Consider the following 23948-nt stretch of genomic DNA (forward strand, 5'->3'; position numbering starts at 1 on the left):
GAAGGAGGAAACTAGAAATTAATATACAACTACAACCCATCAACATGGAAATGAAAACCGAGATTAATATGTTCTCCAGTAAAATATAAGTCATTCTAAATTCAAACTTTAAAGATGGAGTTACACCAAAGGTATCATTCTCAAACAGATTTATCCTCTGACTCTGAGGTGGTCAGTACTTTGAGAACCCATAATCCTCTTCCAAATGATGGTGAAAGGTGACTAAACTGTCACACAAAAATACCCAGTGTGCTTCCGAGTTATGAGAAAGATATAAACGATGTACAAAATGAAAAGATGAATCTGAATTCAACAAGTCATGTGCTATTATTAAAAATGCCATGAGCAAATGAGATAAATTCTGTATACTAGTGATTAAAAGTTGTGGTAAATGTAGTCTTCGAGCAAACAACGGTGCTCATTGGCTCCTAAGTCCTTTCTAGTCTTATATTTGTACAATCCACACACTTGGGAAACAGGAAGGAGAAACTCAGGTTTGCAATCAGCCTAAATGCTACCTGTGGTAGTATTCAAAAACTCTTCCTTCTCCCCCAGCCCCAGAGGAGGGGAGTTCACTTTGTTTATTTGTGTTTTGTTTTTTTAATTTTTATTTTTTATTCACCCAGGGTTTCGTTTGTTCTTTTGTTTGAAGGCTGGTTTGTACTCTGTCCCAGAATGTCCTAGAACTCACTCTGTAGCCTCAAACTCATGGCATTCCTCCTCTTCAGCCTCCCCAAAAATGGAATCACAGGTTTGAAGTATCAAGATAGGAAGAGTCAGTTATTTTTCAAACCATTTTAAACCCATAAAATTTAAGAGGCCAATAAAGTGTTTAAACTTTATAGAGAAAGAATGCGATTTTTTAAAGAAAGACAATGGGAAGGGGAAAAAAGGGAAAAGTGCTTCTCTCTAAATCAATAAGATCATGCATTAGTACAAAAGTGATGATGGCTTCCCATCATAGTTCTAAGCATTGGCCCAAAGGCCAAAACCATTTTAACACTCATGAAATGATTTTATTATAAGATTTTATGTACAAGTACTTTTTATTAAATGTATAAACATATTTACAGATTTTCCCAGGCCCCATTTTGCTAGAATCAATTTATAAGTAAAGATGTCTTCAACATCTTTCAACTTTAAAGTGGATTTAATTCTACAAAACATTTAGAAATAAAAAAAAAGAACGAATTCTCAGTTGGAAGTCAATTAAAATTTGACATTTTCAATTTTTATAAGTCTCATGGGCAACCATTACAAACCAATGCAGTAACTCAGAAGCTCATATGAATCAATATAATTTTACCCCAGAAAATAAGAGATTCTTTCTATAAGATGGGCATTTCTATCAAATGTTTCCCCTTCCCACACCCAGACCACATTCATTTACACATACCAAGAACAGGTAGAGATACAGGAAAAAGAATCTAGAAGTGAAACACCAAAAATATCAACCAGGATTGAGCTATTTTAAAAGCTGCAACGATTCAATTAGGCTTAAGCCTCCATGATGAAAAGGAAAAGTCAGCACTTGAAAACCCAGATATGTTGCATAACACTCACTGACATCCCACCTCAGGCTATGATATTTTTATTCTCTTCTTTCTCTAGTTGCTTCTTTAATTTTTAAAGTAGCTTGGTTATAAAATCTTATCAAACTCTCAGAAAAACAAATACAAAACATGCCAGACATACAGATGTTCAGAGCACAGAAGCTGGGGAGGACGTTAGCATTTCAGCAGTTAGTAGTACTCTCTATTGGGGTAAGCAGACAAACGGCCTGTGCAGTCTTTTGTTTGGATGATTCTGGTACAGTGGGCAAACTATTATGTGACCTGAATCAAATCTGACACAGGTAATACGTTAGGTTTTCCATTGCCCAGAATTATATGTTTCAGGTATATAATACTTTTTCACCTATAGAACAACCTGTATCAGTAATTCCTTATAGTTTGAGAACCAATCATCTAGATTGTACTAACATGTACTTATCTCCAAGCTGCTATAAGAACTGTATTTATTTTCCTTTGTCAGCTCAGGAGAAACAAATATATTGGCTATATTGTCTGACGCTAACTAAATGGCCTTCATTAAAGAACATAATGTCCTCGGCTAAATTATGGTTCTTTAACATGCATTGACTGTCCTACTATTGAAGTATCTTTGTGAAGGTGAGAGAGCTTCCTTAGAAGATTCTCTAAACAGCACCTAGAACGCAGGAGGTTCCAGGCTCTGAGGAACTATGTGGTCAATGTATACAGTACATAACTGAATGACTTACTAGGAAAAAGAATTTATACAATGAATTTAACTTTGGCTCGAAGCACAACATTTCAAGTCAACTGTTAAGTAGTGTTTGACCAATTATGTGCCAGAAAACACATTTGCCCTGGTCGGTGTCTGTTACTGATGCAGCAGAGGTGTCGTGTATTGATCAGTGTTTGTTTTGTTCCGTTTTCCTCTTCCCAGCATTGTGTTTAACAGAGAAGGTCTTATTTTGCTGGTACTATGAAGACTGCAGAGGTCACTGCATATGACTTCCAGCACACAGTTCTGGTTAAGGGCAGTGCCATTGGGAAGTTTTCAGTGTCTGTTTGATTTCATGGGTTATATTTTTAAAAAATTCAGTCTTTTTTTTTTCAAATTTCAGTGCAAAAAAATGTGTACCATATATCCCTCCTGGCTCTGGTTCTCTTGCTCCTACTTTCCATAATGCTCTGTGTTCCATCTCATTTGAACACTGAATAGATTCTTTTAAAACCTTCTTTCTATAAGCAAAGGCAGTTCACTTTCTAGCCACCGAAGAGATTATTAACTCTCTCCATATCTGCCTTGTATTTTTTTTAAAGTGAAAAAATTACATAGAATTTTTATTTTAGTAAAGAATACTTACCTTTAAAAACATTTAAAAAGACAGTCTGTATTTCCATCACTGTTATGAAATTGCTTTAGCAACAAAATTACATTAGACTTTCTGATTTCTCCATGGTGTCCTTAGATAAATAAACCACCCAGTAGACCATGTTAAATGCCCCAAATGTGACTGGAAAGAGAATACGAGCATATTTGTCTATTTTACTTGTGCCAGATCCAGAGGGTGGTGGAGCAGAGGGAGGAGGTGTGGCTGACACATTCCCAGGTACCCCTGTCGTATTAACTGTTGTCTTAACGCGCCCAAGTCTAGCTCCAAAGGCCGGGCGAGCAGACGCCGGCCGCAAAGGAGCTGGCTGCAGTGTCCCGTGAGGAGAGGGCAATGCGGCAGATGAAAGACCTCTTGCTGCTGCAGAGATAGTCTCAGCTGCATTTGCCCTGCTGAATGGATTTGGACTGGAAGCCAAGTGGGCCTTAGGAGTGGTTTCAGAAGAGTCCTGGGCAGCGGCGGTCTTGCTGGAATGGTTCCCCACCTCAGTTCTGCTGTTGACATCTGATTCTGAGTGGACTAACGCATTTGTTCTTTTCCTCATGTTCAAATTAGCATGTGTATTCTGAAAAGATACATTAAAAATTACATGGATTATGTTATTTGGTGTAGATCTGTACACAATTCAAAGATAAAATATGTGGTTACTCGGGTCTAAAAATTAACCATTTTAAAATTCTCTGTAGCCATTTAATAAGCAAAAGCATTGCTTATTTCTAGCTATGTTAAATAGTAAGTAAGAAGATGGAGAAGTCCAGAGAACTGAGAAGAAGCTTGTGAATGGGTTACTGGAAAAAGCAGGCCACATAGACCATCAATTTTATAAATATGCAAATACAAACTAACTTTGGTGAGACGGGCACTTTTTATAACTATATTTCTCAGTACTGCACTTGGACGCTGTTTAGAGGTTCACTCCACACCTCTTGCACTTGTGAATTATGACTTCAAGGTCAATGAGTTGAGCTCGAAAACAGAAGAAAGCAGTTTCATAAAACAGAACCAAAGTAGACCTGGAGAGGCTTAGAACACATTCTTCATGTCCTTCTGGAGTATTCCTCCCAGCCGATGGCAGCTGAGCTAATGAGAACCTTAACCTAACACATGGCAGCTAATTTCAGAGGAGACAACTGAAATAAAAAATCAACCTGAAGGCTGGAGATAACCATTCTGTACCCTAAACTTTCTCTACTATTCTTTTTTTTTTTTTTTTTTTTTTGGTTTTTTTTTTTCGGAGCTGGGGGCCGAACCCAGGGCCTTGCGCTTCCTAGGCAAGCGCTTTACCCCTGGGCTAAATCCCCAACCCCCTCTCTACTATTCTTAAATCCCATTTTATAGAAAAAAATTATCAATTTAAACTTATTCTATAATATTATAAACATCAGAAAGAACAAAAATACCTTTGAAGTGTGATACTACTATAGGAAATAAATGATGACTTAAAAGAATATAAGACAAGTAAATATATTGAAAGAAAAACTGGGACAAAATACTAAGCAGGAGCACAGAGAACTTTCAACCAGGAAAGGCATTTGCTGACAAGCCCAGTGACTGGGGTTCCATTTCTTAGGACTCACATAATGGAAGGAGAGAAATGACTCTGGAAAGTTGCTCTCTGATCACTACGTATGTGCACACGCATGCAAACTTATACATATATGCAAAATCAGTAAATAAAAAGTTAAATAATTGAAAGTAAATGGAGAAGGAAAGTGAGGAATTATTAATTGAATACATAGTAGGAGCGTGTGTGTGTGTGTGTGTGTGTGTGTGTGTGTGCATGAGCATGTGCGTGTGGGTTTCTGTTTTTAGCTTGATAGTTTTGTACTGTTTTCTTCTACAAAAAAGTTGGGGTGTGTATAGAAAACTGTATCTTCTCTAATGCTAAACCTAAAGATGCATGACTTCCAACTCCAATTGTACAATAACAGAGACTAATTTTTTTCCTGGTTGGAATGACGAGAAAGGACCTAGATAAAATATACCAAACAAGTCATCATCAGAAGACACTAATCTCGAACAACACAGGGCGAGAGTCACTGAGAGAGGAGGAACTAACCATGAGACTTTCCATATTGTGGGGCAGGAAATCAAAAACAAAACAAAAACTGACACAGAAAAAAAAAATGCAGTAGACCCCTGGAACAAAACAGATGACTTGAGAATGTGAGGGACTACCAGTGGCTAGCATTTACAGGACAAAGCACTTAAGAGACAAAGGTTGAAGAAAGATTTCCTAAAGTCTACACTGAGCTATGTTCAGGAGAACTTAAGCAAGAAGTATTTCCCCAGGACAAAAATAAAATAAAATAAAATAAAACAAATAAACCAGAAAAGAAAGTGTAGAAGAAAATTGTACTTGACAGGATCCCAGACATATGTATAACAAATGAGTGCTCCTATTAGCTGGATTTAAGTGTCAAAACCAACTCAGAAAGGCTTTACCTAAGGCATATGGAATGAACAGATCTAAACTGTGACAGTGGCTCTCATACCCCTACTGACTATTTATGAACTGTAACAGCAAGGTCAGAAGATGAAGCTGACACCAATAACTTATCCTCTCTCTAGAACAAAGTGGAAGAGTATTTAAGAGACTCTTAAAGATTCCCTCTGGACAAGTTTTCTACTAGAACTTCTTGAAGTCCTGTAAATTCTAGGTCGTAAGTTGGTTACAAAGCATATTCCAAGCCATAGAACTTCTTTATAGCCATGCCTCATGTAATGTGCACACTCCTCCCCGATCAAGAGATGGAGTCAATTTCCCCATAAATTACTTTCATCTTCCCTTAGTCAATAGTGTGCAATGTGGTAATGGTAGTATGTCATACACGAATCTACCTGAAGAATTCTGATTTATTTCATCAAGCTTAAAATATTGCAACCAAGACAATAAGAAAACATCCAACTTAACTTGTAGGGTAAAAGAAACATTGGCGTGTAATCACTTACCCCATTGACACCGAACAACATGCTGATGTGTCTGTTCCAGCTAAGAGAATAATGTAAATAGCCCGAAAAGCTAAATCAACACAAGCAGAAATTCCACACTGATCCGTAGAATTGAAAGCAGAAGTAAATATTTATTGTATATACAGAACTATTGTTAAGACTTCTTAGGCAGAGTTGTCTTCAACAGTTTAACATCTCTACACTAATAAAATAACGTTCAGACAGGAGGTGTTTCCAAACCTCTCTCATGAGGAGTTCTTTCAACCTTTTAAGCTAACGAAAAGGTTGCTTTACCCAGAACCCTTAGAGGACCTTCAGGGGGTGCTGTTGCCTAATGTCACACACTTGCTAAATGACCAAGATGCATTTTGTTTTTCAGAATTCTCCTTGTGCTTGACAAATGGAATTACAGTCCTTTTCAACTGGGAGAAATTTCAGTGTCACTTCACTTTGTTGAGAAGGAAAATAACAGCACAGAGGTCCTGACTGGTTGGAAACTATACCAAGTATTACTGTCTTAAATTTGCTGTACCAAATGGCTTTCTACTTAGAAATGTGATGGAGGCATTCAAAAACGTACCATTCAGAAGTTTATTCAAAACTTGGAAATCAGAAGGATGGTACAGTTTTTCAATGTTATAAAGGCATATGTATCAGCAGACCATCCAAGGGATGTGAGTTTTATGGGTTTTTTGTTTATTTGTTTGTTTTGTTTTGTTTTCCCCATAATTTACCTGAATGTAAATTCTGCTACTTACTGTTGGGTTAGTGACTAAATACTATTAACTTTCCATGCTAAGTTGTAACTTCCTGCCCAGCAGAAAATGTAAGTAGTTTTCTTTTTCCATGTGGCATGCGACACCTCTGTATCAAAACTACCCATTATATTCTAGAATGCATTACTTTTAAAATGTGCTTACAAGAGGCTGAGACAATGGTTCCATGAGTAGAAGTGCTTTTGATGCAAGTGTGAGTGCCTTAGTTTGAATTCCTGAACATAAAGCAAGGAGCAGTTGAACACATTTATAACCCCAGTGCTACTATGGCAAGGTATGAGCTACAGACAGAAGGATGGCCAGAAGCTTGTAAACCAGACAGCCTTGTGTACATAGTCCTGAGCAATGAAGACTCTGTCTCAAGACACAGTGGAAAGCAGGGACAAACATCTGAAATTTCCCTCTGATCTCTGACCTGTCACATGTAATTCCACCCTTCATACAAATACGCAGATATAAATTGCCATTTCTCCAAAAGATTTTGAGCTAATTTTCCACCTACGTGGTTGATTAATGAATTGAACAAATCTTGTCATATGTACATCAGACATTTGTAGAAGTGAATTTCTGATGGTTTAAGAACTATATTCTAATAAATATATATACACATATATGTATATACATATGTATATATGCATATGCATGTATATGTGTATATATGTATATATATACATATATATATCATCTATAACAATTAAGGACATTTAGAAGGATGCATCAACAAAGCAAGAAGCAATGGGAATGAAGAAAATATTATAAAATCATTAGGATTACTGAATGGAAAGAAAAAACAAATGTGTGTCTGTTTAGTTTAAATGTATTAATGAGCTTCTAGAGCATAGAGTGTAGTTTAAATTACTCAGTAAGAGTCACTGATCTTCGCACCAAGATGAAAGAATTATAAAAAGTCAAGATCCTGCAAATGTTTTCATAAAAGCAAAACAAAACCAAAAAGAAAAAAAACATTTTTTACCGGGTTCCAAGCTTACTGTTTAATTGTGGAGTTGACTTTTGACTCTTGTAGGTAATACAAAAAGTAAATAAAATATCTGGATTTTCTAAACTCTATGAATTATTTAGAATTTATTTTCTAAATTCTAAATCTGACTGAAAAGGCCTACTCAAAGAAAAAAGGAATTTGGCTAATTTGAGACTTAAATCTTTGTTCTTTGCTAAGCAACCAAATGCTATTTAAATTATCTTCTATTTATGTCTGAAGGTAGACTGTGCAAATATTTGTCTTCATGGCCAGGCCTGGTGGCGCACTCCTTTAATCCTAAAACTAGGGAAGTAGAACAGGGGATCTCTGAGTGTTTGAGGCCGGTCTGGTCTACAAAGTGAGTCCCACGACATCCAGCACTGTTACACAGAGAAATCCTGACTCAGAAAACAAAAACAACAAAACAAAACAAAAAACAAGACCAACAACATCGACACAAAGATTAGTCATGATGATAAACCACCAAAGTACTTAGAAATCCATTCCTCTCCAGTATAGGATAACTAGGAAAAAATACTGGTATCGAAGTCAAGTTTCGGAACAAATGAAGTGTCAGTCAGTGTGACTTTGATTCATATAGAGTTTAGTGACTTCTATTAGTATTCTACAAACATACAGTAGTTTCCAACAAGGACCTAAGCATAATTTGAAATAAAAAAAAATAATTTAATTCGAAATCACTTTTACACTAGTCACAATAGCCTAAAGGGAAAAAAACTAACAACTTAGTGGGGCGGAGATGGGAGGTGGCAGATTGAAAACAACCAACAAACTAAGCAGCCAGGAGCAAATAGGATCAGATCCAAGCAATCCAGCAGCCACGTCTGTGATCGGGCACAGTCTCTCAAGAAGTATGCTAGCTCAAAAAATTAAAATTCATCTCAACGTATTACTCACAGTAAAGATATAAAGTAACAAAGCTTAGGTTTGCAGAATGAGAGCAGCTACGTTCATGTTCTTTGCCAGAGGAGCTAATGACGTTTAATAAAATGTAATTTAGCACTCCTAAATTAAAAACTAACAAGGTTAATAATGAACAGGTTTATCTTCCAGAATATCAATGAGTCAGATAGACACAAAATAAGAATCAAATAGTGTAGACATTTATTCGAGGCTATTAGAGCAGGTTTCAAGGGTGGTCACATGTCTTATTTTAGAAGGAAATAAAGAAGTGCGGTAGAGCTGCTAAATATATGCCCACAGATGATTTACAGAGATCTACCAATAGTGGTTTCTGAAAGTTCTCTCATATAGAAATGAAAAACGCCACCTCCAAATAAACATGCTAAATATTTCATAAATAGTTACCAAGGGATTCTATCACATATTGAGCTCCAGAGTGTAGAAATGAAAACACTGAGTTCCCAATTTATTATATTTCATTTCCTTCCAGTGTTAGCATTTAATCCAATATTCGCGTTTCCAAAAGCTATAGAAATATCACCTTCAATGCCAGGGACTGGAACAAACGACTATCTTCTATTTGGATTAACCAACCGCTTCCTGAGATCTTTGACAATTCATTTTGTCTGTTTCATATTTGAGGGTTTGAAACATTAGGATTTCTTTGAGATAAGTGGTTTTGTGGTCAATTCTGTTTCAGAGCAATTCCTGGTGGTTCTTTTTATTCCTAAGCACTTTATATATTATATATGTCGCCGGTGAGAGAAGCTACCGTGTTGGCAACTTGAACAGTCAGAGCAGAAATTCTCAGCTGGGTACAGTGGATGTCTCCAGAATGCTATCTGGGGTTGCTTCTTGCTTTTTGTTTTGCTTTTTTTTTTTTTTTAACAGTTTTGCCAATTTATCCCAGAGAAGGAAAAGGGCCAAGCAAATCCAGCTTTCCCAAAACCCAAACACTGCGATGGATGAGTCTCATTCAATGAGGTAATGGGTCGTGTATTAATTATGTGATTTATTATTTTTTAAAAAACTGTCTAACTGGTTAGGATTTTGATTCTCAAACTAGACATGGCTAAATTCCAGTACTGAGTCTGTTATGTTATAGTTATGGTCACAAGTTATGCAATCTCCCAGAACCACAGACTCCATTCTGCAATGACATTAACAATGTATTTGTCCTCATCATTATGAGGACATATAAATGAGACCATACCTACAAGGTGCTTAGCAGAACACACAGCATGCAGTAGACATCAACTAAATAGTGTACAAAATGTTAATCTAACTGAGGTCAGATATAAAGAGTCTGTGTGCAAAATAAAAAAAGCAATCAGAAATTAGAAATTATAGTAAATAAAAATTATAGGAGACATTATAACGATCTATAATTTATGAACAAAGTTTCAAATAACTAGAAAAGCAGCTGAAAGTTAAAGCAAGGAATAGGCTCTTGTGACGTCATACAAAGAAAGTATGTTGGTAGTTGGATAAGAAATAAATGTGAATAAATATAAAATTGTACTGATAGTAAAGATGAGAATTAACTTATGTGCAAAGTGAACACAAAGTGCAATTTGGGGGGAAGTCAAAGCACACTACAACAGAGATGATGGCTCTCTCACAGCTGACACAATGCTCACGGGCTTTGGCTAACTAAGGCATCACAATCAATGCTGTGCTCCATGTAGGAAAAACTATACTAACAAATATGTCATATAAGCTAGATATGCCTGGGTTATTATATCAGATCTTTGTCTCTTTGGTTTTATAAGTTATTGGTAAAACCTAAATTCTAGTCATCAGGAAAACAAAACTGGCTAGAATACAGCTATAACCCATGTTTCCTCACAAACGTATACTTCGTAATACTATGATACGACAGCATTGGCGTAGCGTTCCTGACTAAGTAGCCCACTCTCTAAATATAATTGAATATTAAAAATGATAGCATCTGTGAACATAGCTCTCTGGTGTTGTAGAGTCAACTTTTTCCTTTATTTCTTATTTCAGTTATAGTATTCAAAAGAATGAAGGGGCGAGGTCAACAGATGTAAGAGAGTAGAAGGCAACAGGCATCAAAGAAAGTCATAAATGCAAGCCTTAATAAAGCTTTAATAATCACTGTTATTAAAACTCTGTCCTCCTCAGATTCCTATGGGTTCGACCGAGATGAGCTCCCAGGACAGAAAGCTAGCTGGAGACTAGAAGAACCTCGCCTGAAACCATGGGCTTACAGGAATGAGTATGAGACAAATGACCCTCACATGGGCCACTCAGGCCAACCTGGGCACGGGAGAGGTCCAGACAACCATCAGACTTGCATCATAGGGCCTAGATAGGAAGCTAGCCTAAGATGGCCACAGTCAGGCACTGTGCAGGCCTGGGAGGGGAGGCAGACCATATCTCATGACCCCTGCCATTCATTTGTCATAATGAACAAGCAGGGCACTCCTGAGACCAATCCTAAGACAACCCCAGACACTCAGAAACCCCAGGTGCCACTAAAAAAGAAAGAAAATGGTAGAGAAATGGAAGAGAAAGAGAAACAGAAAGATGTGGACACAATGAAGAGAGGCAGAACTGGAGACTCCAGGGCAGTGAGGAACAGCCTGATGTGAGTAGCTGGTAGTGAGGAACAGTCTGATGCCACCTGGGACCATGGTGGGGTCTTGGCCTTGGCTGACACCAGAAGGCACATCTGGGTCCATGTCCTGCAGCAGTAGCGGTCTGTTACCACCAAAGGCTAGGCAGACATCCTGGGTCTGAGCTGCTGTCTTGAGACATGTTGATATCTGAGGACTGTGCAGAACTGGTCCCATGCCATACCTGGGCAACATGGGAAAGTTGGTACCTGTAGGTGTGAGATAAAGAGACCTGACCTCACCTTAGTCAGCTGCAGTACTTGAGAGATTGACCCATACATTGTGAGTATTGCAGGTGAGCCATCCCGAAGGATATGAGATTGAGAGAGCTGATTCTTTCACTTTTCTCCCATGCTGTGGCATGAGAAAGGGAAAGATACCCTCCTTCTTCCTCAAATGTGACCACCTGCAGCAGGTGGGAGACGTGGTCCTAGAGTCATAAAAGTAGGAGAGCTAGCCCTGTCCCTCACCTGTTGCAGCACTCAGGAGAATGTGCCCTGAACCTCATCTGGCTAGGAGGGTAGAGGTGGCCATGATTGGAGAGGGAATAGGTAGGGTGGGCGTGTTGTTGGTGAGCCAGCCCTGAGGGTGTGGGAGCAAGAGAGATGGAGGAATGATCTCCATGACACACAGCAACAACAGAACATCAAAGAGGAGTCCCAGTGAGGTTCTAGTACTGATAGAGTAGCAGAAGCCAGAGACCTCCTACCAGACCTATGTGTTATTGCAATAAACATTAGCAAGACAACATGTAGATGAAAAAGAGAATACATTCTTCAAAATGACCACATACTCAGTCACAAAGCAAGTCTCACCAGATATAAAAAGAAATTGAAAAAACCTCCTGCATCTTATCCAACTACCATGGATTAAAACTGAATTTCAACAACATCAGAAACAACAGAGCCCACAAACTTATGAAAACTGAACATCTCTCTACTGAATAACAACTGGATTAAGATAGAATAAATGAAAGGAAGGAAGATAGAAGGATGAAAAAAGGAAGAGAGAGAGAGAGAGAGAGAATATTTCCTAAAATTCAGTGAAAATGAATTTAGCGTTGCTAAGAGTGAAGTTTATAAAACTAAGTGCCTATACAAAAAAATTAGAACCAAGTCTTTGTTTCATTGAATCTCTGTATTATTCTCTTTGTTTCTATTTTTTATTTCATACATCATTTGATTATTTTCTGTCATCTACTCCTCTTGGGCATGTTTGCTTGAGTTTCTTCTAGAACGTACAGATGTGCTGTTAAGTTGCTAGAATGAGATCTCTCCAATTCCCCCCACCCCAGAAATTGGAAACAACCTAGATGTCCCTCAACCAAAGAGTGAATAAAGAAAACGTGGCTCACTTACACAATGAAGTATTACTCAGCTATTAAAAAACGGCATCATGAAATTTGCAGACAAATGGATGGAACTAGGAAAAAAATCATCCTTAGTGAGGTAACCCACACCCAGAAATACAAACATGATATGTACTCACATATAAGTAGATATTAGCTGTAAAGGAAAAGATACTCATGCTAGAATGCACAAGGAGGACTTATGGATGATGCAAGGATCTCCCTGGCAAGGAGAAATAGAATAGATTTCAACTATAGTCTGGAGGCAGGAGGAATGGGAACAGGAGGAATTGGCTAGGGGGCGGCAGAGAGAATACTTGCAGAGATGACTGGAATTGAAGGCATTTCAGGGGTGAGGTAGAAACCTAGAGCAATGGAAACTCCATGGAATCTATGATAGCAACACTATGTAAGACTTGTAGTAATGGAGGACTTGGAGCCTGAACCTGCCATCCTTTCTAACCAGCCAAAGCCTCAAGGGGAGGGATTAGGAAACCAATCTAGCCACAAAACATTGACCTACAGTTTGTCATGCATGCGAGATGTACTGGGGCTGGAACCTAGCATAATCATCATCAGCAACTGATGGGAGTAGATGCAGTCTCACAGCCAAATATTGAGCAAAGCTTGGAGAGTCCTGTGGATGAAGGGAGGAAGTATTGTAGAAGCCAGAGAGTTCAGGACACCACAAGAACAAAGCCCACAGAATCAACTGGCTGAAACTCAAGCGGGCTCACCAAGATCAGGGAGGCTGTATGCATATGACCTAGGGTCCTTTGCGTTTAGAGCAGTGACTGAAGGAACAGTCATTCAAAACCTGCCCCACAGGTGGCCCATGTGGCATATATATATACATACACACACATACAGCCACCAAAACTAGATAAGATTGATGAAGCTAGAAAGTGCACGCTGAAAAGAACCGGATATAGAGCTCTCCTGAGAGACACATCCAGAGCATGTCCAATACAGAGGTCAATGGTAGCAGCAAACCACTGAACTGAGAACAGGATCCTTTTTGGGGGAATTAGAGGAAGGATTGAAAGAGCTGAAGGAGCTTGCAACCCCATAAGAACAATACCAGAGCTTCCAGGGACTAAACCAGGGACTACTGAAAGACTATACATGGACTGACCCAGGACTCCAACTGCATACGTTACAGAGAATAGACTTGTTGGGGCACCAGTGGAAGGGAAAGCCCTTGGTCCTGCCAAGGTTGGATCCCCCAGTGCAGGGGAATGTAGGGGGGCTGTAAAGGGGGTGGAAGGGGTAATACCTGTATGGGTTAGGGGAAGGGGATGGGGACTTATGGACAGGAAACAGGGAAAGGGAATAATATTTGAAATTTAAGTAAAGAAATATATCTAATAAAATAAATAAATGATTTGATCCATTTAAAAAAATAGTTGTGGGCTTTGATGTTGTTCCAGTGAGATTCCTTACAGTGGGAGCGAGGGATGTCACTGACTCTTTTACCTGCCTTTGGGACCCTTTTCCTCCTACTTAGTTGCCTGATACAGCCTTGATGTAAGAATATGTGCCTGGTTTTGTTGTAGCTTGTTAACTTGCTATGCTGTATTTGGTTGATATCTCTGAGAGGCCTGCACTTTCCTAGGGAGATGAGAAGGGAGATGGATCTGGAAGAAATAGGAGGCAGGAGAGAGAGAGGCTGGTGCAGGCAGGGAGGGAAAACTGCAATAGAGATGTAGTTAGCATATGAGGAAAGAATAAGAAAAAAGAAAAAAAAAAGGAAATTAGTGAGATTGCATACTCAGAGCTTAACACCACACACACAAAAGCTCTGTAACAAAAAGAAGCAAATACACCCAAGAAGATTAGTATCAAGTAGGCTTCATCCCAGAGATGCAGGTAGACTGGGAGCAGGTGGGGCCGGGAACAGGAGGGATCAGGTGTGTGGAGGGTGTGGGGAGAATACTGGGAGACACAAGTGGAACTGGAAGCCATCTTGGGGAAGAGTTAGTACAATGGAAACTTTTAGGAATCTAAGAGAGTGACCCTCCTGGCAACGGGGAACACTGAGCCTGAACCAGCCATCTCCTATAATGTGGCAAGTCTTTCTGTGAATGAGTTAGGACACAAACCCAGCCAAAAAAAAAACCTTACAATTTATCTTGCCTACAATACATGCTGAGGTAAATATGGGGAAGAAATTTTGGAAGTGGTCAAACAATGACTTGCCCTACGTGAAACCCATAGTCCATGGCATGAGAGGGAGTCCACCCCTGATTCTGCCTGGAGGGCCAGGACTCAGAGCCTAGACAACATAAAGACCTTAGAATAGAACCAAACATGACTGGATAATAATAATAATAATAATAATAATAATAATAATAATAATAATAATAATAATGTCAATGAAATGATTCCTAATGACATCCTGCAATACTCACAGATTGGTGCCTAGTCCAATTGCTTTCATACAACAACTAATGGAAACAGATGTAGAGACCCATAGATAAGCATTAGGCAGAGCTAGGAGAATTCTGCTGAAGAGGGGCCAAAAGGATTGTACGAGACAGAGGGGTCAAGGACACCATAAGAAAACCTACAGAATCAACTAACCCAGGTTCATGGTGGCTCACAGAGACTAAATAGCTAATCAGGGAGCCTGCATGATCCAACCTAGGCCCTCAGTATATATGCTAGGATTGTATAGCTTGATCTTCTTGTGGGATTCCTAACAATGGGAACATAGGCTGTCTCTGATTCTTCTGCCTTCTTTGGGACTCTCGTCCTCCTACTGGGTTGCCTGGTCCAGCTTTAATATGAATAGAGGTGCCTAGTCCTATGTGGTATACCATGTTTGGTTAATATCAATGGGAGTTCTGTCCTTTTCTGAAAAGAAATGAAGGAAAAGTGGATGGGAGAAGAGGAGAGAAGGGAAGGGACTAGAAGGAGAGGGAGGGGGGCAAACAGAGATAGGAATGTAATATAGGAGAGAAGAAAAACACAAACAACATCAACAAACCGGTTTTCTTGCTACTAACAGAAACCTTAAAAAACAAACAAACAAAAAAAACAACAACAGGGCTGGAGAGATGGCTCAATGGTTAAGAGCACTGACTGCTCTTCCAGAGGTCCTGCGTTCAAATCCCAGCAACCACATGGTGGCTCACAACCATCTGTAATGAGATCTGATGCCCTCTCCTGGTGTGTCTGAAAACAGCTATAGTGTACTTATCTATAATAAATAAATAAATCTTAAAAAAAATCAAAACAACAGAAAACAAGTGCTAAATCAATCTTTCCATAACAACAACAACAACAACAACGAAGTTCTCCTGCTTCAACTATTCTCTTTGGAGACTTTCTCTATCATGTTCAACCTTGATGAAGGGACAGGGTCTCTCACTGAACCTTGATGTTTGGGATAGGCTAGCCAGTTAGCTTCCAGGATCTGCTCCCACTCTCCAAACTTGGGGTTACAGGTATATATAACTATGGGCAGCTTTTATGTGGGTATTAAGAATTCCAACTCAGGTCTTCTTGCTTGAATATCAAGTGCTCTTAAGCGCCCATCCATCTCTCCCCAGACTTTGGCTATTTTGTAGGTCTTCTTTCTTCCACCCTTCTCCACCCATTTTTAACTACTCTTTCAACCTCTAAAACTAGATAGGAGAGAGAGAAGGATAGAGGAGAAAAGAGGATGACATTATCCATTATCTTTAAACAACTTCCTGTTGATTAGGAGAGTCAAGTTCCTCCTGGCAAGTTTGATCTTTGCTAGCAGAATGTCTAATTTCTTTTTCTTTCCTCTTTGTACAGGACTACATAACAGACTGTGACTAACCAACAACCAACCAACAGCCAATAACAACGCTGCCTTTTGGGGACCTAGCATTTATATACCCTCTGGAGAGCCCTCAAAATTCCAAACATCACGAAATTGCAGAAACCATCTGCAGCTGGCAAAATCATGCCCCTGCATGGGGCAAATCATAGTCAGCTGCTGTGGGAAATCTGAAGATGGCCCATATCCCACGCTTGGGATTAAAATAAAAACATATCCCCATAATATTTCTGTTTTTCAAAGAAACCAAAATTCTCACTATTCCCCAGCCCCATAAATATGTATATTTTCATATACAAGTTAAGTATTTAATCTGAAAATGTGGAATCTAAGTTTTCAAAAACAAAATTGGACGGTCAAATAAATGCACTCTTTTAGCCCAACATCATCTTATGAAAATAATTTGTTGCAGCTTCAGAGCATTTACCAAATTAGATTAAAAAACAGGCTCTCTTTGCACAAGTTTTATTCCTCATGTACAGTTGATAAAATTTGATCATCATGAAATTGTGCTATAACAAATAGTCATTCAGAAAGATTCAGGTCTATGCCAACCCTTTAGGAAGCTGTCATAGCAATAGCATGAGTCACAATTTTATCTGTATTAGCAGACACCAGGAGCATTGTCCACAAAGCAGCTATTCATCAAGACCAGATATCCAACACATAAACAGAAAAAGGAAACAAAACGAAACAAAAAACCAAAACAGACAAAAAAAAAAAAAAAACCAACCCTCCAGTAATCAGGCATTTTAAAACAAAATCGTTAAGTGACATAAAAGATGTATTTGATGAGTTAAGCTGCCTATTGAATTTCTCGGAAATCTCTGTCATTTTAGTCTATCTAAATATTTATATACTTTTAACTATTTATACACTTTTTAGAGGAAAAATGACAAATGTCATGTTTTATCTACCATTGGATATTACTGCCTAGGAAAATTTTATAAAAGATCTATAATTAATGTAATAATCAAAATGCCTCATTGAAGACATTGACTAAAAGCATTTATTAATTAAGTCAAGAAGTTTTTACTAAAAGTCTAATTTTTCTTCAAGATATTTTCCTGAGCATTGGAGGAACAAAGTAGAAATATTTAAGTCTTCAAAAGTTTACCCAGGATTTGTTAAACATTGTGATAATAAGTAAATACCATAAATAAACACTTATGTGTCAATCGAAGATACATCACTTCACCCTTGAGCTGAAAAGGCGTCCTGACCAATGTGATGGTTATGCTAAGATATTAAAGATGGAAGCTGAAAGGGGCTGAAGGTCAAGGGAAGAGAGCGCCCGGAAATAACAGGAACAATTGAATATTTGTCTCAGTAATGGAAAGATGAGAAAGAAGGAAATTTCCTCTTGAGAATTAAAATTTCAGCTCTCTTGACTTTCTAAAATCTCCCTTCTCCTTTCTGTCTTATTTTTCTCTTGAAATAATCACCTTGGGCAATAGTGTACATTTTACTCAAAATAATATCTACTAACAGCACTCTCAAGCAGAAATATTGAATCATCCCCATCCTATATCTCTACAATGCACTGAGTATGTACTATGGGTGGCGATACACGAAACAAAGTTCATTAAAAACTTCAGTTTGCTGCTATGACTCATGAAATTGTATTAATGCTTTAGTTCTCCGACTCAGGATAATTGTGAGAAGATCTTCCAGAGGCACTCAGTTTAGAGTTGTAATTTGAATTCCAAATGATACGCTTAACCACCTTTGGAGTCTGTTAGAAACTGTAAATACATATGTTTAGGAGCCTTTTAAAGCACGAGTGTACTTTCCTGAACTAGATCTGCAGCAATCCAGCTAAATCAGTGAAGTTAGTACACAGCCTGTTTTTTTCAGATCTGAATTCCACTGTATGAAGTTTGGACTATACACTAAATACTGATTCTACGTCTTTGTTTCACAGATAATTACCTCTTCAGGTTGATAATACATCTTTCCAGTGTGTTTAAAAATGGTTTGTTAGCCCTGCTTCCTGGTCTTATTCCTACTCAAAGTATGCTCTCTCTGTTACTAGATTATCATAAAATGTTTATAGATTCTATATAACAAATACTCCCTATGCTCCAGCCTATATATGTATAAATAGGACTACATTCAGATAACTTGTTCTGCAGAAAGTTTTATCTTAGCAACAAATGCCACTTAGTTCCGCTGAGTCCTCAGTGTTTCTGGAAAAACTAGAGGAGGGCAGGTCCGTGGGAAGATGCTTTTAAAAAGTAGACTCATGTTGAATGATGGCGGAACAGAGCTCGGGTATGCAGAGAATGGTGAAACCGCCGATGTGAAAGTCCATGTTTGTGCTCCTGCGGACTATAAAAAGGGGCAAGGAAGCTTCTTTTGCTGTGGTACGGATAACCGCAGACTCATAGTTGAGAATGAGAGACAATAGAAGGTCTCTGTGACAGCATCTCTCCCCAAGTCTCCCCAAAAGGAAACAGTCTAGATGAGAATCCACTGGAGAGAACTCTTAAGGGCTGAAGACTATCTCTTCACAGTTGACGGCTTCTGGTAGGTGTGGTGTCTGAGAAGGACTCAGTTTTCTTTAAGGGGCTGGTCACTGGGAGTTTGACCATGCTCTAGTGAATATATGGGCAACATAAATTAAACTTGGTTTTTTTCCCCTTGTTTTGGGGATAGTTATAAAGGTTTGGGGGAGGGGGATTGGGTAGATGTGGGAGGACTGAGAAGTGAATGGGACTGGGTTTTGTTACATCAAATTTCCAACAATCAATAAAACATTAAGTTAAATAAAAGCTTTTCTGTTTCCTGTTCTGCTATTTGGTTTCTAGAAACAGATCTCACTGTACACCCTAGCTGACCTCAAAATCAAAACCCTAGTCTTGTAAGTATTGAGACTGAAGAAAAGAGGCACCATAAACAACTAGGATTATTTTTTTCTTAATTGAAGAAAGTTTGATTTTTTAAAAAGATGAAGTCACTACTCAAAACCTATATTTTAGAAAATATAAATATAGAAATAAATATGAATAAAATATAAAAATTAAAATAATATAAAATAAATATAAAGATATAAAATATAAAAATATAAATAAAGTTTGGAGCAAAGACTGAAGGAAAGGTCATCCAGAATCTACCCCACATGGGGATCCAGTCCATATACAGCCACCAAACCCAGACTATATTGCTGATGCCAAGAAGTGCTTGCTAAGAAGAGCCTGATATAGCTGTCCTTTGAGAGGCTCTGCCAGAGCCTGACAAATTCAGAGGTGGACTCTCGCAGCCAACCATTGGACTGAGAACAGGGTCCCCATTGGAGGAGTTAGAGAAAAAAACTGAAGGAGCCAAAAGGGTTTGCAACCCCATAAAAACAACAATGCCAAGGTTGGACCCCCAGTGCAGGGGAATGTCAGGGGGTGGTGGTAAAGGGAGGGTGGGAGGACACCCTTATGGGGGAGAAGAAGGGGATAGAGGGCTTATGGACAGGAAACCAGGAAAGGGAATAACGTTTGAAATGTAAATAAATATATCAAAAAAAAAAAGTACCAACCAATCAGCGTTCCCAGAGCTCCCAGGCACTAAACCACCATCCAAAGAGTACACATGGACAGATCCATGGCTCCAGCTGCATATGTAACAGAGGATGGCCTTCTTGGGCACCAGTGGGAGAAGTCCTTGTTCCTGCCAAGGCTTGACCCCCTAGTGTAGGGGAATGTCAGGGTAGGGAGGTGGGAAGGGGTGGGTGGCTGGGTGGGGAAACATCCTACTGGAAGGGGTAGGGGTGATAGGATAAGGGGGTTATGGGTGGAAACCAGGAAAGGGGATATCATTTGAAATGTAAATAAAAATACATCAAATAAAAAAAAGGAAAGAAAAAAATGGTGAATTGAACCACCACTCAAAACCTGTATTTTCTATATCTGATAAAACTCTTGCTTATTACTCCTAAGAGGAGCTTTTCCTAAATGTGCTCTAACAAATTCTTACATTTCATCACAGCACTTAAAAACTGTTTAGAAACTTGCTATTCAAAGTATACAATGAAGCTGGTGTAGGAGACTGCTTACTCCGTCAAGTGATAACTTCTACAAAGTAAACCCTGAACTTCAAAGCTATGGAGCACCATTGCCATTGTCACATGACAGTATATTAGCTGCTAATGAAATTAATGTTAGAACCACAGATTATATAACCAGGTAGACACACTTTGAATCTACTAAACACTACTTATATACTTTGGGGAAACTTAGCCTATCTGTGCTCAACAGATATTCAATTCTGTTTGTAACCCAGAGGTACCTTTAAACAAATAATATCCTTACTTTCAAACTGGAGAATGAGTCTTAAAACATGTTAGTTCCATATGTAAACCCAATGAAATTCAGCAACGCATGAAACAATTTATGGGTAAGTTAAGTCCATATTCACAGGCATATGGAGCAGAAGGTGACTTACAAAATAACTTATTGTATAAATTATCTCTTTTTTAAGAACAAGATCTTACCATATCCCGGGGCTAGCATTGAGCTTACTCTATAACTGAGGCTAGCCTTTGAACTTAAATCCTCCTGACTCACCCTTCATAGTGCTGGGGTGACAAGCAGATGCCACAACACAGTGTGTACATAACCTCTATATTTTAAATCCATTACAATTTATACACTGAAGCATGGCAAATTGTTCAGAAGGCATAGGTTGAATTATCATGCTACCAATATGTGCTCCAAATCTATTCTATCTAGAGTTAAATAGCATATTAAGTAGGTATAACAAATTCACCTAGCTCCACGACATCTCATAGTGCTTACATCATCAAGTGCATAACCCTCCAAACAGCTTAAGTCATTTGGATCGTTTCCAGAAAATAATTTTTCTTTGTCCTAAGGGGTAAGCCCCATGTTATCTGCTGCAACTTCCAATGGGGCATTATCGAAATCAGTCAGCACTTAATGAGCCTCTCGTGCTGGAACAGCTGTTCATCTGAAAGGAAAACAAACCTAAAACTTCCTATGATCCTAAGCTAGCCTCACTTGAGCTAGAAAATAAGGTATTAGGCTAGTTTGCATGTTCTATCACTTTGTGACAAGAAAGCCAATTCTGCACTTCAGGAAAAGGCCGATTTAAATTTAGCATGAATTGAACAAATGGCTCATCAGTGCATTAACGTATACTACCAAGATAACCACTTCAGTCAGGCAAGCAGGAAAGGAGAAGACACAAACACTCAGTATAGGCAGCAAGGGAAATAGACTCTCTACCAACTTCTACAGTTATGTGACAGTATACTGGCTACAAAAAAAAATTATGTTAGAACCACAGATTATAAAACCAGGTTGACACACTTTGAATCTACTAGACACTACTTGTATACTTTGGAGGAACATAGCACGTCTGTGTTTGACATGTGTCCTGCATATACTGAGGAGAGCAATAAGTATGACCCTTAGAATCATTAGTGGGAAAAATATTAGTGAAGTATGCAGGCACTTAGTCAATGATTAAAAACTCAAATGCTGGATTATAGTGCTTATGTTTCTTATTAAAGACTGATACAGGGCTGGAGAGATGGCTCAGCCATTAAAGGCTAGGCTCACAACCATATATATACATATATATATACACAGGTACATACATAGATCCTTCTTATGGAGTAAAATATTAATATAGAGGTTTCCATTATTTCTGTATATTTGCTTTACTTTTCTCCACAGAAGTAGATGTTAAATGAATACTGACTGGAACACAGTCCAAGAATGGAGTCATGTGAGAAATCTGAGTGCTTGGGAGAAAACTCCAAGATAACAAGAGTCTTGACATGGGTCTCTTCAAAAACACGGAATTGTTCTTGGAATGTGTTTTTGCTCCTCCCGGGTGTAGCACATAGGGCTGAGTTTACTTCAACTGTTTTTCTTCTTTGGCCTTAATGAAAAAAACATGGTTCTGCTATGTATGAATTGTCCTTGTGAATGTTGATTTTATCCAAGTGACTGTCTTAACCCTCAGAGTATAAATTATCTGATTCATGAGACTCCAGTCTGCCCCGTTTTCAGACCCCAACTCCCAAGTTCATGCTGCCAGTTAGAGTGGTAAACATACAACTCAGACAATTTTGATAGCTATCCCCTGCTCAGAATTCATCTTCACTACTATTCATCGCTGTGGGCATTCAGCTTCGTTCCTTAGGGTAATGCTAAGAACAACTTAAAGCCACACTAGTCGTGATCTGGCAGAATAAATAATAAAGAACCCATTTAAAAATGGTATTGCTTCATGACAGCCTTAAAATCAAGACTTCTGGGAACCTCATTTGACTTAATACAGTTAGCAGACTTTTTAAATATTTCTTTAAAGCGATCGAATGCTAAAATTTCACCCCCACCATAAAAAGGCAGAGACAAAGGTGAGCTTTGAAGACTCCTCCCATTTTTAACCTTTTGGCCAACTACTATTTGTACCTACAGATGTGGAGACAATCATCTACAATTACTGCCTTTACTGAGCCATCATCTGTCTTTGCTCTCCATGCCATTCTTATGGGAGTCTTCTCCCAAATTCCTTTGACAGTTTCAGCTTATCACAGTGAGAACTTTTGAAAAACCTGCATCACACACTGTCTTAGTTATACATAACACTAGTAATCTCTCCTTGTTTCTTTCTGTAACTCCATAATTCCAGTGAAATAGAGAAATTCTACCAATATTTCTTGGCCTCCAGAGGAAGAATTCTTTTCATCTCAATCTAAAATGTTGATTTCTATGCTTTCAATTCTCAGGTATTTTAGTGTGCCCAATTTCACTGAGTGGAGTCTTTCCAGTGGCTTTTGTTATAATTTTAATATCGATATCATTAAAATTAAAATGTATTACCTCAAATTTCCTCCAGCTCCTAGACATATATTTAAAGAAATATGCCAACCATATACTTTAGATATATTATGTCTTAGCTTATCCATCTATCTACCAATCTCATTCAATTATGCAATAAATATTTATGGGTTTTGGCACCAGTGATGTATAATTCAAGACTAGTAAATGCCTGCTACTATGGAATTTTTATTGCTTCTCATTTCTAAAGTCTAACCTATGAATAGGATTATTGACATCAAATGAACAAAATATTTGTTTAAGCCAATACATTCCTACTGCTATATTCTATATTCTGTCACTTGTCTAAGAGACAAAGTGTCTGCTGTGTCTAACTTCCATTGAACATCCTCAGTATCTTTTCAATCTGCTTATGTATAGTTATTATAGAGATGTTGATTATTTCTCACCGGGCTGTTGCATGGGCAATTAACATTCTCTGATCCAACATCTTTGTATATTTTCCCCGTCTTCACTCTCTACTGAAATGAAACTCATAAAAAATATGATCACTGAACTTCCTAAAATGTTTCATTGGCAACATTTTGTTCTCAACTGGAAAATGCATATGTTCATATATACGTATATATTCAACATGATCCTGACCCCAATCCTCTTTCAGATGCTGATGGTAATCTGATGTAATATATTCTGTCAGTGCCTCATATACATTTACTTGTCCCACCCTGCCTTTCTTGCTGAAGGGTGCTCTGAGACTAGGGTAGAGAAAATGCTTTGACAAGAAATATAAGAA

The 23948-nt window shown here is 38.3% G+C and overlaps 1 protein-coding gene across 3 annotated transcripts in view; it reads right to left on the reverse strand.

Moving 5' to 3' along the window:
- Positions 1–994: 994 nt before the first annotated feature.
- Positions 995–23948, reverse strand: part of Gabra4 (gamma-aminobutyric acid type A receptor subunit alpha4) — a 76321-nt gene continuing 53367 nt past the window's right edge. For 2 of the 3 annotated variants that reach the window (XM_032915832.1, XM_032915833.1), the window contains one exon: positions 3352–3485. In XM_032915832.1, the coding sequence (XP_032771723.1) occupies positions 3472–3485 (14 nt within the window). In that variant the 3' untranslated portion in view covers positions 3352–3471. Of the gene's footprint in view, positions 3486–23948 lie in introns of all 3 variants that reach the window. The other variant, XM_032915831.1, reaches the window with a different exon arrangement.

The sequence above is a fragment of the Rattus rattus genome, chromosome 11 (assembly GCF_011064425.1).
Source record: "Rattus rattus isolate New Zealand chromosome 11, Rrattus_CSIRO_v1, whole genome shotgun sequence".
Taxonomy (NCBI): domain Eukaryota; kingdom Metazoa; phylum Chordata; class Mammalia; order Rodentia; family Muridae; genus Rattus; species Rattus rattus.